Genomic DNA, 12,529 nt, shown 5'->3' with positions numbered 1-12,529 from the left:
CTCAACTAACATTTACGGCTTCATGGAGGTTTCCTCTGACCAGCCAACAGAGGAGAAAAAATCTGGAATTTGATTCATGGATGGGTCAGCTTGGTATGCTGGTATAAGAGGAAAATGGTCTGCTGCGGCACTACAGCTCCACTCATGAGGAGCCCAAAGAGGGGACCAAATCATCTCTCTGGGCAGAGCTTTGGGCAGCGCACCTGTCACCTACTCTGTGCAGAGAGAGAAGTGGCCTGAGGTAAGGCTAGACATGGGCTTGTGGGCAGTGATGAAGGGCTCATTGGTCAAAGGACTGGAAGGAACAATATTGGATGATCAGGGATATTGGATGGGTCTGGGGAAAAGGCACATGAATGGACAATGTGAGTGAATACTGCTATAAATGGAATTTTTGTGTCCCCCTGAAATTCATATGTTGAAACCTAACCCCCAATGTGATGGCATTTGGACGTGGGGCCTTTGGGAGGTGATTAGATCATGAAGTTTGCAGGATTAGTGCCCTTATATAGGAGACCCCAGAGCACAAGATGGCCATCTATGAACCAGGAAGCGAACCCTCAGCAGACACTGAATCTGCTGTTTACTTAATCTTGGGCTTCCCAGTCTGCAGAACTGTGAGAAATAAATTTCTGTTATTTACAAGCCACCCAGTCTATGGTATCTTGTTATAGCAGCTTGAATGGACTGAGACATATACAAAGGGTATGAATCTTTTTTTTCTTAACATCTTTATTGGAATATAATTGCTTTACAGTGTTGTGTTAGTTTCTGCTGTATAACAAAGTGAGTCAGCTATATGCATACGTATATCCCCATATCCCCTCCCTCTTGTGTCTCCCTCCCACCCTCCTTATCCCACACCTCTGGGTGGTCGCAAAGCACGGAGCTGATCTCCCTGTGCTATGCAGCTGCTTCCCACTAGCTATCTATTTTACATTTGGTAGTGTATGTATGTCAATGTTACTCTCTCTCTTCGTCCCAGCTTACCCTTCCCCCAACCCGTGTCCTCAAGTCCATTCTCCACATCTGTGTCTTTATTCCTGTCCTATCCCTAGGTTCATTAGAACCATTTTTTTTTTTAGATTCCATATATACGTGTTAGTGTACAGTATTGGTTTTTCTCTTTCTTACTTACCTCACTCTGTATGACAGACTCTAGGTCCATCCACCTCACTACAAATAACTCAATTTCGTTTCTTTTTATGGCTGAGTAATATTCCATTGTATATATGTGCCACATCTTCTTTATCCATTCATCTGTCGATGGACACTTAGGTTGCTTCCATGTCCTGGCTATTGTAAATAGTGCTGCAGTGAACATTGTGGCACATGACTCTTTCGAATTATGGTTTTCTCAGGGTATATGCCCAGTAGTGGGATTGCTGGGTCATATGGTAGTTCTATTTTTAGTTTTTTAAGGAACCTCCATACTGTTCTCCATAGTGGCTGTATCAGTTTACATTCCCACCAACAGTGCAAGAGGGTTCCCTTTTCTCCACACCCTCTCCAGCATTTATTGTTTGTAGATTTTTTGATGATGGCCATTCGGACCGGTGTGAGGTGATACCTCATTGTAGTTTTGATTTGCATTTCTCTAATGATTAGTGATGTCGAGCATCGTTTCATGTGTTTGTTGGCCATCTGTGTATCTTCTTTGGAGAAATGTCTATTTAGGTCTTCTGCCTGTTTTTGGATTGGGTTGTTTGTTTTTTTGATGTTGAGTTGCATGAGCTGCTTGTATATTTTGGAGATTAATCCTTTGTCAGTTGCTTCGTTTGCAAATATTTTCTCCTATTCTGAGGTTGTCTTTTTGTCTTGTTTATGGTTTCCTTTGCTGTGCAAAAGCTTTTAAGTTTCATTAGGTCCCATTTGTTTATTTTTGTTTTTATTTCCATTTCTCTAGGAGGTGGGTCAAAAAGGATCTTGCTGTGATGTATGTCATATAGAGTGTTCTGCCTATGTTTTCCTCAAAGAGTTTTATAGTGTCTGGCCTTACATTTAGGTCTTTAATCCATTCTGAGTTTATTTTTGTGTATGGTGTTAGGAAGTGTTCCAATTTCATTCTTTTACATGTAGCTGTCCAGTTTTCCCAGCACCACTTATTGAAGAGGCTGTCTTTTCTCCATTGTATACTTTTGCATCCTTTATCAAAGATAAGGTGACCATATGTGCGTGGGTTTATCTCTGGGTTTTCTATCCTGTTCCATTGATTTATATTTCTGTTTTTGTGCCAGTACCATATTGTCTTGATTATTATAGCTTTCTAGTATAGTCTGAAGTCCGGGAGCCTGATTCCTCCAGCTCTGTTTTTCTTTCTTAAGATGTTTTGGCTATTCGGGGGTCTTTTTGTTTCCATACAAATTGTGCAATTTTTTGTTCTAGTTCTGTGAAAATTGCCATTGGTAGTTTGATAGGGATTGCATTGAATCTGTAGATTGCTTTAGGTAGTATAGTCATTTTCACAATATTGATTCTTCCAATCCAAGAACATGGTATATCTCATCATCTGTTTATATCATCTTTAATTTCTTTCATCAGTGTCTTATAGTTTTCTGCATACAGGTCTTTTGTCTCCTTAGGTAGGTTTATTCCTAGGTATTTTATTCTTTTTGTTGCAATGGTAAATGGGAGTGTTTCCTTAATTTCTCTTTCAGATTTTTCATCATTAGTGTATAGGAATGCAAGAGATTTCTGTGCATTAATTTTGTATCCTGCTACTCTACCAAATTCATTGATTAGCTCTAGTAGTTTTCTGGTAGCATCTTTAGGATTCTCTATGTATAGCATCATGTCATCTGCAAACAGGGACAGTTTCACTTCTTCTGTGCTTATTTTTTAATTATATGATAAGTGATATTAATTTCTATTTATGATAGTGGTATAAAGTTTCCTTTTAAAAATAAATGTATTTAAATAAATTTAAGTAAAATTGTGTTGATTAAAGAAAATATTAGCTAGAAGGCCTACTGGCAGTACATGGGTATGCAAATGGTTCAAATGTGGGACCCAGTGATTTCAGCTAATTGTCAGGCCCCTGCTCCCCTCCTCCTGCTGCCAGGCCAGGGAATGTCACACCTGCCCCCCAGCAGGCCTGGCTCTGGGCCCGCAGGAGTTGGGGATTCACCTCATACTGCACCACAAGGGACATTGTCTTTCTCACGAGTTTGACCACAGTGTTCACGGCTTCACTGACCAGTCCAATGGGGCTGGAAAAGGGAGGAAACTGAAAAGCTTGGTGAAGTTGGCAGAGCGGCCAAGCAGGAGAAGTGGGAAGAGGGTGGAAGATGGTGGAGCACCTTGAAGTCAGGTGACTTGAGCCTCTATCCAGGGGGATCATCACTTAGAACCCCATGTCTGACTAGCAGCTCACCCCAATACCCCATGAGTCTCATCACAACCCTGAGACCTCATCCATTCATCCATCCATCCATTCATCTATCCATCCATCCATCCATCCATCTATCCATTCATTCATTGAACACATATTTATAGAGCACCAACTATGCCCCAGAAACCAAGTGAGACTGGGGACACAGGGATGAGCAAAGCACAAGCAGCTCCTAAACTGGCACCTAAATAGTATATTAAACAAGTTTGGCTAAGGCTGGCTCCTTCCCACCTGCAGCTCTCAGCATAACTGTCACCTCCTCAGAGCAGCCCTCCGTGACTGCTTGCCTAAGGGAGGGCTTTGTATCATAGTACCCTGTTAAGTGTGCTGCTCTGCCCAGGGATCATTGCAATGTGACACTTTCCTTGTGGGCTCTTTATTAGTGTACTGAATGCTTGTCTGTCTGCCTTTCCCTCAAGAGAATAAACTCCATGAGAACAAGTTCCTTGTCTGCTGTCACCAGTACATTCTCCAGAGCTCAGAATGTTGGTTGCCTGGCATGTAGCAGATGTGTAATACATTTTTGGCTGAAGGAATAAATGAAGTAAACATACAATTAAATATATAATGAAAACTTGTGACAAGAACTCAGAAGGGCAAGAGTAGATTCTTACAAGAGAGAATAGGAGAAACTTTGTTTTAGACCCTGAAGAATGAGACGTACATTGAGATGACTTGGGGTAAAAGGTGTTCTGTGTAGCCAGAGCAGCCCGTGCACAGGTTTTGAGGCGGGAAGAAGTTTGTCTGAGGCACAGAGCAAAAGCTAGCATGTCCAGGGCAGAGTGGGCAAAGGGGAGAGCACAGGGACATGAAGGTGGATCCAGACCAAGCAGTGCCTAGATGGCCCTGAGGAGGGCTTGGGATTCCACCCAAAGTGGAGAGAAAAGCCCTGAGAGAATTTGGAGCAGCAGAGTGGAATGCCATTTTACAGATATGGACACTGGGACCCAGAGGGCAGGATGAATTCCCTGGGACTATGCGCAAGGCAGTATCCAGCAGGGCTCAGGCATTTGGACTTACATCTCAGTCTTTCCAAGCAATAGTAGGCTGTGGAGCCTTTCTTTGGTTCTGGGGGGTCTTTAGGCAACCTGTGATCAGATTCCTTGTTGGGGTAGGATGGATTGACTTCTGCTCATGGCTCAGCCTTGTTCCCTGTCAAAGGCAACCTTCTCCCAGCCTTCAGCTTCCAGACCACTTTTCCTCTGCCAGCCATGACCAGAGTCAGCCTTTCTCCCTCCACCCTCTTCCCTGGGCTACACATGCTCTTTCAAGCACACAGTTTAGGATGCAGATTTTGTGGGTTACCAGAGATCATTGATTTAAATGGAGAGGATTATGTTTTCAAGATCTCATTTTTGGAATTTTCCAGTGGGTGGAGGATGATTTGGGGAAATCTGAAATTAGAGCCCATGGTAGGTATTCACTCCTCTTTCTCCCTCCGAACTGGAGGCAAGAAGGTAAACACAGTTTATTATTATTATTGTTATTATTATTATTATTATTATTAAGGGACATTATATAATAACAAAAGGGTCAGTTTTTCAAGAAGATATAGCAATGCTAAATGTGCATGCACCTAACAACAGAGCTTCAAAAAGCATAAAGCAAAAACAGATAAAGCTGAAAGGTGAAATAGGCAAATTCGCAATTATGGTTGGAGAGGTCAACACTCATGTCTCAGTAATGGGAAGAACAAAGAGACAGAAAGTCAGCATGGATATTATTATTACTGAGAGCTTAGTATGTGCCAGGCTGAATGCTAAACACTTGCATTTTCTCATTTGGTCAGCACAGTACCTATGAATTAGGTATTATTATCATCCTCAGTTTACAGATGTGAAAACTAAAGCTCAGAGAGGCTAAATTGGTTACAAAGTCACAAGTTAGTGGCAAAGCAAACTTGACAAAAGAGTCTGAACTCCTTTTCACCATACTATGCTCCCTCCCAGGTATAGGAATAAGGCTGAAATTAGGGGTCCCAACTCCTCTGGGAGCCCTGCTCTGGTGAGATGGGTGGGCCTGACCTGTCCGGTAAGGTGAGTGAGATGTTGGCTGGGTCGTTGGTGAATTATTCCACGACCACTGTGGAGACACCAGTCTTGGCATCAGTTTCAATGCTGACACTAGTCTGGAGGTCCAAGTTGAGGCCAAGGTTGACAAGCTCACCCAACAGAGGCCTGCAGGAAATAAGATTCACAGTGAACAGAGGTCTAGAAGTCCCTTCACATTGCCCACTTGAGTTCCTCCATCTGTGTGGACATTATATGGGATGTCTATGGATAATGTCAATATGGTCTATTTTCTTTATGGAATCTACTTTTTTACATTAGGAGTTTATTCACCTGGCCACATGGGTTTGGTTCATGTGATATTTCTATACAGTATCACACTGATGATTAAAATAAAAATAATAGTTAACATTTATTGAGAACAAATTCTGTGTTAGGTGTTTCAAAAAAAACTATTTTACATGGATTGATCCATTGAATCATTACACCAATACCATGAGGGAAAAGTACTATTATTATCTCTATTTTCAGAAAGAGGAAACATTTGGTATAGAGAAGTTAAGTAGCTATCCCAAGATCTCATAGCTAATGGATGATGAAATCATAGTGCAGTTAATTTATAAAGACTCTTCTACACATCCTCATTTTCCTATCTCTGTATCTGATTCCAGATTGGAGATCCATCGGACATGCTGCACTGCCTCTCCCAAACCTCAGATTCTAATGCCTACTCATAGGGTCAGGGTGACGTTAGTGGTGATGGGGATACTCAGGCTAGCGACTTTGCCATCAGGAGTCACTTCGAATTTGATATCCAGGATGTGGACGTTACTGATTTTCAACCTGTGCAAAAACCACAATTCACCCTTGCCACTCCTCATGACAGCCATTGCTGGGCACTTCTCTATGCCAGCATCGTGATGCGCATATGAGCCTCACTGACCTTGCCTGCTTTGGTCTTCATGAGAGCCCTGTTCAGAGGTTTGAATCTCTCCATTGGATGGCGTGGCATACTGAGATTCAGACAAATGTGGTTTCCCCCAAGACTCCAAGGGTAAATATGTGCCAGAGCCAGAATTTTTTTTTTTTTAATTGAAGTATAGTTGCTTTACAATGTTGTCTTAGTTTCAGGTATACTGCAAAGTGATTCAGATATAGATATAGAGATAGATTGAGGTAGATAGAGATATATATTTTATTTCAGATTCTTTCCCCTTATAGGTAATTACAAAATATTGAGTATAGTTCCCTATGCTATGCAGTAGGTCCTTGTTGGTTATCTATTTTATATATAGTAGTGTGTATAAGTTAATCCCGAACTCCTAATTTATCCCCCCACAGCGCTTTCCCCTTTGGTAACCATAAGTTTGTTTTCGATGTCAGTGAGTCTGTTTCTGTTTTGTAAATAAGTTCACTTCTGTCATATTTTAGATTCCACATATAAGTGATATCATATGACATTTGCCTTTCTCTGACTTACTTCACTTAGTATGTTCATCTCTAGGTCCATCCATGTTGCTGCAAGTGGCATTATTTCATTCTCTTTTATGTACAGTCAGAATTTGAACCCAGAACTGCTGGACTCCAGAACTTCATGTGTGGAACCACCCATGTATTGTGGATCCTGGTTTCCTCTCTCCTGAGGGCATCCAGACTATATATACTCAGCTATTTTCAGAGAAGACAAGTCTTATTTCTTGGAAAAGTGGCTTTAGGCACCAGCAAACAGGTAGAGATAAGGGTAAAGAGAACCTTCAACCTGACCCTGAAATCACAGAATGAGAAAGCCCAAACCCATGAGATGCCCAGATAGGCCCTGCAGCCCTGCCTGTAATTTACCCAAGCTCTGGTAGAGCTGGCCTCAGACGACTTCCACTCTGCAGGGACACACAAGGTTTATTCACCTTTCTGTCTTTGACCTTAATCTTACGTCCCCTAAAGATATGTATTCTCTTTTCTTGGAACAAAGATTTCTACCATGAAGCAGCGACTCACCCCATAACCTTTTCCACTACTTGAAAAATTTTAGAAAGGACTTTGTCCATCAAGTTCTCAGCTTCCTGGATCTTCTGCTGGGCCTCCTGCCAAGACGTGAATTCCTGGAGCGCCTCCAAGTCGGCCTTCAATTCCTGAAGGATAGCTGTAGAAACAATCTCCATTTAGTGTGATACACAACTTATGAAGCAGCTACTATGCACCAGATACTAAATGAGACCATTTGCCTCTGTTATTTCATTTAATCTTTATAACAACTCCATAAAGTAGATATTATTATTGTCTGCACTTTCAGATGAGGAAATAAAGGATCAAAAGGTTAAGAAATGGGCCTAAAGTCACACAGCTAAGGAGACCTTGTTCCTTCCATGCTGCCTTCACACTAAGATATACTCATCATTCATCAACAAAGCAATCGATCCAGTGACCAGGCAATAGATTTTGATTGCACATCAGCTTCTAGTAGTGAAGCTCTAATGAGATGCTCACACAAACAAAATAAACTTAGAATAAACTAAGAAATGGAAAATCTAGAATCAAGGAAAAAATATGGCTCCAACTCATGAAAGTGGCAAATAGGAGTCCCTGGATGACAGCTTTGCAGCAGGCCTAGAAAGCAATAATTCATACAGGAGCAGGAGGACAGAGTGTCCTAAAGGGGGACTTCAGAGAAAAGAGGGATTTGGTAGAGTAAATGGCATGGCAGAAGTAGAATGGCACATTTGAAAATAATTAAGAATATATGTGCAGAAAATAATTCAAATAAGAAGCAACAAGGCAACAACTCACTCAAGGAGAAAAAAAAGGCTACAAGAAAAGATATGTAATCATAGTACAACAACATGGCTCTGCAATGGACAGTATCTATCTACCTAGTTATAATGACGCAAACAGAGATGGAAACTACATCTGGTCCTGAAACTAACTAGGTGACCTTGATCCAGACATTTCTGTTTCTGAGCTCAGTTTTATCAGCAATGAAATTGGAGAGTGGTTCCTTTCTGTTTCTTTGAAAGTTGCCTAAGCCCTGGCAAGGTTTGAAAGGCAGTCATGTACAGAAGTTAATTTCTCCTATAAAGAATGTTTGTCAGTGTGCTGCCAGTGTTTCCAGAAAATGAAAAGCAGGCCAAGTTCTTTCAAGAAATCATAATTATAAGGAGATATGATTAAGTAGAAAGGTAGGTAGTTTTACAGCTACCTAAGCTAAGTAGGGCTCAATTTCCAATCAGTTAATACAAATTACTAAGCTAATTGAATGACTCAACAGAAGAATATGCTAAAAATATAAATAAAATATTTGAGTTAAAATATGTAGATTCTTTCATAATTAGAGAGATCGTAAGTGAGATGAATTATAACCTTTCATCTGTGAGACTGGCAAAATATTTAAGTTTTCCATACCAGTGCTGTCAAGGGAGTAGAAAAAAAGACTATTGGAGAAAATGTTAACATAGGGGATTATTTGTCAATATCCAGTATAATTTAAAATGTGCATACCTTTTGAACTTTTGAAATGTCACTTTTAGGAATTTATCCTATGCATGTATTAGAAAATTTACCGTGATATAATATGTAAAGTTTTATTTATTTAAGCATTACTTGTTTCTAGAAAAATAAAAAATGAATGAACCAGGAACCAAATCACCACCTCTCTCAGGAAACCACCCATAAAGAGCAGCCCCTGGTGGCAGCCTTTGGTAATACAGGCATAGTGTTTAGGAGGCAAGCTCCTAGTTGCCACTGATCATCCCTCTTGCTGACTCACGTCCAAGTGTACTGTCAACGGTCTCAAGTCCTTTATCGAGAACAGGTTTCAGCTTGCTCACAACATCATTGCCAAGATCCTCAAGAAGAGACGCTGAGGTCCCAGTGAGCAGGCCGCACAAGAGAACAAGTTTCCAAAGCTGAAACATCTTGTCCTGACACCTGGACAGTCATGGGAGGAACAGGAGTGAGAATTACCCATAGAGAAAAGGGATCTTTGATGAGCACCTATCACTCTTACACTCAACAGTCCTTTAAGATCGATGTGGTTATCTCCTCTCTTACAGATGGGCAGTACAGGTCAGAAAGCTAGAGCAACTTGCCCAGACATACACAGCCAGTGAGTGGAGGAGCTGCTATATGACAAGTCACACTTGACTCCAAGTCAATGCTCTTTACACAGAGGTCCTTTGCACATGCTGTCTTCTCTGCCTGGAACATTTCCCTCTTCTTTGCCTTTTTACCTAAGTCACTTCCTACTGACTCTCCAGCTTCGGTAAGACATCTTGTCCTCTATGAAACCCACTCTAGGCCCCTCCCCAGAGTCTATGTTTAGGGGGCCCCACTCCACCATTTTGCTGCCTTCATTCTCTAATTGGAGTCCTGGGTACCAATTAGTGATGACTTGTCTGTCTTTCCCACCATGCTGTGAACTCCTTAGAGGAGGGACTGTGACTTATTTCACTGTTGAATTCCCAACCCATAGTAAAAAGCCTGCACCTAGTACAGTACAACAAAATAAAGGTTTGCCAAATAAAAGTATGAACAAATAAAAGGGTGCCACATCATGACCATGCATTGCTCATCGGTTTGACACTTCTAATATAATCTATTTCTTAATTTCCTATTTTCAAAATAGTAGCTAATTCAAGTGGCCCTTCCCTTTGCCTCTTGCCCCCAACACCTTCTGAAGGCCTCCATGTGGGGAGACATTAATGAGGAAGTCCACCATTCACAGGTTTGGAGGAACATACCAAATCCTTGCTCCCCTGCACAGTCTCCTGGAATTGTGCTGGGTGGTGATGGCCCTTATATGGTGGCGAGGGGATGGGAGGCTGCCCATGGAAACAAGCCCTGGTTTCAGAGCCATCCAAGGAGACTCCAAAGAAAATAACCCCTGTCCAGAGTGAACACAGAGACTTCCAACCCAAAGGTCACTGAGGATGCTTAAACTGGAATGGATGGATATGGAGAGGACTTTGTGCCAAGACTAAGATCAGGTTCTCATAGAGCCTCCAGCTGCCAAGACGGTTGCCATTGTGGGCTGGGGTAAAGACTGAGAATGGATAGAACTGATGAGTTGGAGAATGTTCTGGTAGGAGGACCCACAGTGATCATCCAGCCTAATTCTGTCTTCATTTGGAAACTCAGGCTCAGAGAGGGAAAGCAACCAGTTTGAGGTCACCCAGTAAAACAGGGACAGAGATGGAGCTAGAATTGTGACCCATAGAGTCAGGGTCAGAGACCAGTGGGGTCATTTATCCCAACCCTCCTCTGGCGTCTGAGTGCTCTCCACAACATCCCTCATGGTGGAGCCAGCCTCCGGGCCAATGTTTGCAATGACGGGTTGCTCACTACAATCCTCCCAAGCCTGCCTACTCCATTTATTCAGTAGTGTTCCTCCTGAGAGTGAACAAAATCTGCCTCCATATTAACCCCCAATATTCGGTCTCCCTCTGCACACTTGCCCCCAACCCCTCTACCTTCAATGCAGCAGCCAGAGGGGTCTCTCAGCTTAAACCCAAAGAGCTCACCACGGCCCACAAGAGCCTGTGTCATCTGCTCACTGCCTCTCCAAACTCATCTACCCCTCCCTCCCTGGCCCCTACTGTCTTCCTTCTGTTCCAGAAAGATGACAGCCTCTTTGCTGCGTTGGGCCTTTGCACAGACCATTCCCTCTTCCCAGAACTTTCCTCCACAACTGTCTCTGGCTCTCGACATCATCTCAGAACCTCCGTGACTGCCTGCCTGAGGTGGTCCCTCCCCGTCTTCCCCGATCTCAGCTCCTTGCTGGCTTCTTTCATGGCAAATCATCAAAATTTGACTTTTTTCCTTTGCTCTCTGCCCTCAGCCAGTTGTTACCACACCCACTCTGGAATTTTCCTCTCACATGGGTCCCCTAGACCCTGACCTGTCTGTAGAATGCTCCAAGCCTCTCTCTGGGGCATCCTATAAGGCCATCTACTACCTGGGAAGGTGGCGAAGGCCCCCTCACCAGAGATGCTCAAGAATTTGATCAGATGACTGCTAAGGTCCTGTGTGACTTCATGTGACTGTGAGCCGTGTGTGATTCTAAATTTCCTCAGTCTATTGTTCAAAGACCATTGTTGCATATTTGTATGATTCTTCCCCCCAGATTTTCTTTCTACCTGAGTCTGGCTGCCTCATGGGGATATGGTTCCCTCAGGCTTCCTGCCTCTTTCCTTTTCTCACCCTCCCTCCTCCCAAGACCCCACCTCCACCTGGCCGTGGCCTCCTGGGGTCACAGTGGCTGGTGTGGGTGCTGTTTCTCATCATGGACCACACCCAGGACAAAGCCAGCTTCTCCCACTGATGTCGGCTGCCTCTCATGGCTGAGCTTTGAGGTGAAATTAACTAGACACTCTTGTCCCCTGGGGGTGGGCCTGGAGGTGGGCACACATGCACCTCAAAGGTCCTGCTTTTTAAGGAGCCATATTCTCAGGGTCGCTCACTCCTCTGCAGGTTCACTGGCTCCAACCCACATGAGGATAGGACTTTACCACACTCTCAAGGGCCCCCTTCTGCTAAAGATTTAGTGTACACCAAGTCTGAAGTACACTAGACTAAATCTACCTAAGTGGAGAGAAACCATGCCCCCCTTTTTTCTGAGGTCTTCTGGATCCTAATCCCAGCAGTGTGTGTGGGACTCTTGAACAAGCACATACGTACTTACACATGTGAACATGTGCACATTCACACATGCACGTATGCACACGTGCAAGAACAAGACAGCATAAGCTAGACTCATATGAAGAAAACACATACATTTCCATCCCTACACAAGGGGTACATTTACAGTATCATGGAGACCATATAACTACTGTCCTGGATAAAAGAGCTCACTACCAGCAAAGGCGGCTTTGGGTCTGCACAGATTGCCTGGGTCTGCACAGATTGCCTGGGTCTGTTTTTGTCCTTAAAAAATTTAGATACAATTATCTGACAAATCTCACTAGAGAATGAAGCCATATTAAGGGAATGAGAAAATGTATCCTTTTAGTGCCTGGATTCAGCTGTGCCTGAAGTCCTCTATGCCCAGGACTTTCCACTTCAAACACATTTCTCCCTCCCTCTTTTATATTTGTTGAAACCAGTGTGAGTTGGATCATGCCATTCAAACCCACAGTAA

General features: G+C 42.9%; 1 protein-coding gene across 1 annotated transcript; it reads right to left on the bottom strand.

The window, feature by feature from the left end:
* Positions 1 to 3,022: 3,022 nt before the first annotated feature.
* BPIFA2 (BPI fold containing family A member 2) lies at positions 3,023 to 9,308 on the bottom strand. The gene is given in 5 exon segments (XM_007198603.2): positions 3,023 to 3,209; positions 5,416 to 5,568; positions 6,136 to 6,243; positions 7,396 to 7,540; positions 9,173 to 9,308. Coding segments are annotated over 5 exon segments (729 nt in total).
* Positions 9,309 to 12,529: the final 3,221 nt, after the last annotated feature.

Source organism: Balaenoptera acutorostrata, chromosome 15, assembly GCF_949987535.1.
Source record: "Balaenoptera acutorostrata chromosome 15, mBalAcu1.1, whole genome shotgun sequence".
Lineage (NCBI taxonomy): Eukaryota > Metazoa > Chordata > Mammalia > Artiodactyla > Balaenopteridae > Balaenoptera > Balaenoptera acutorostrata.
Note: the sequence above shows the minus strand (reverse complement) of the source record. Positions and strands in the feature narration are given on the sequence as shown.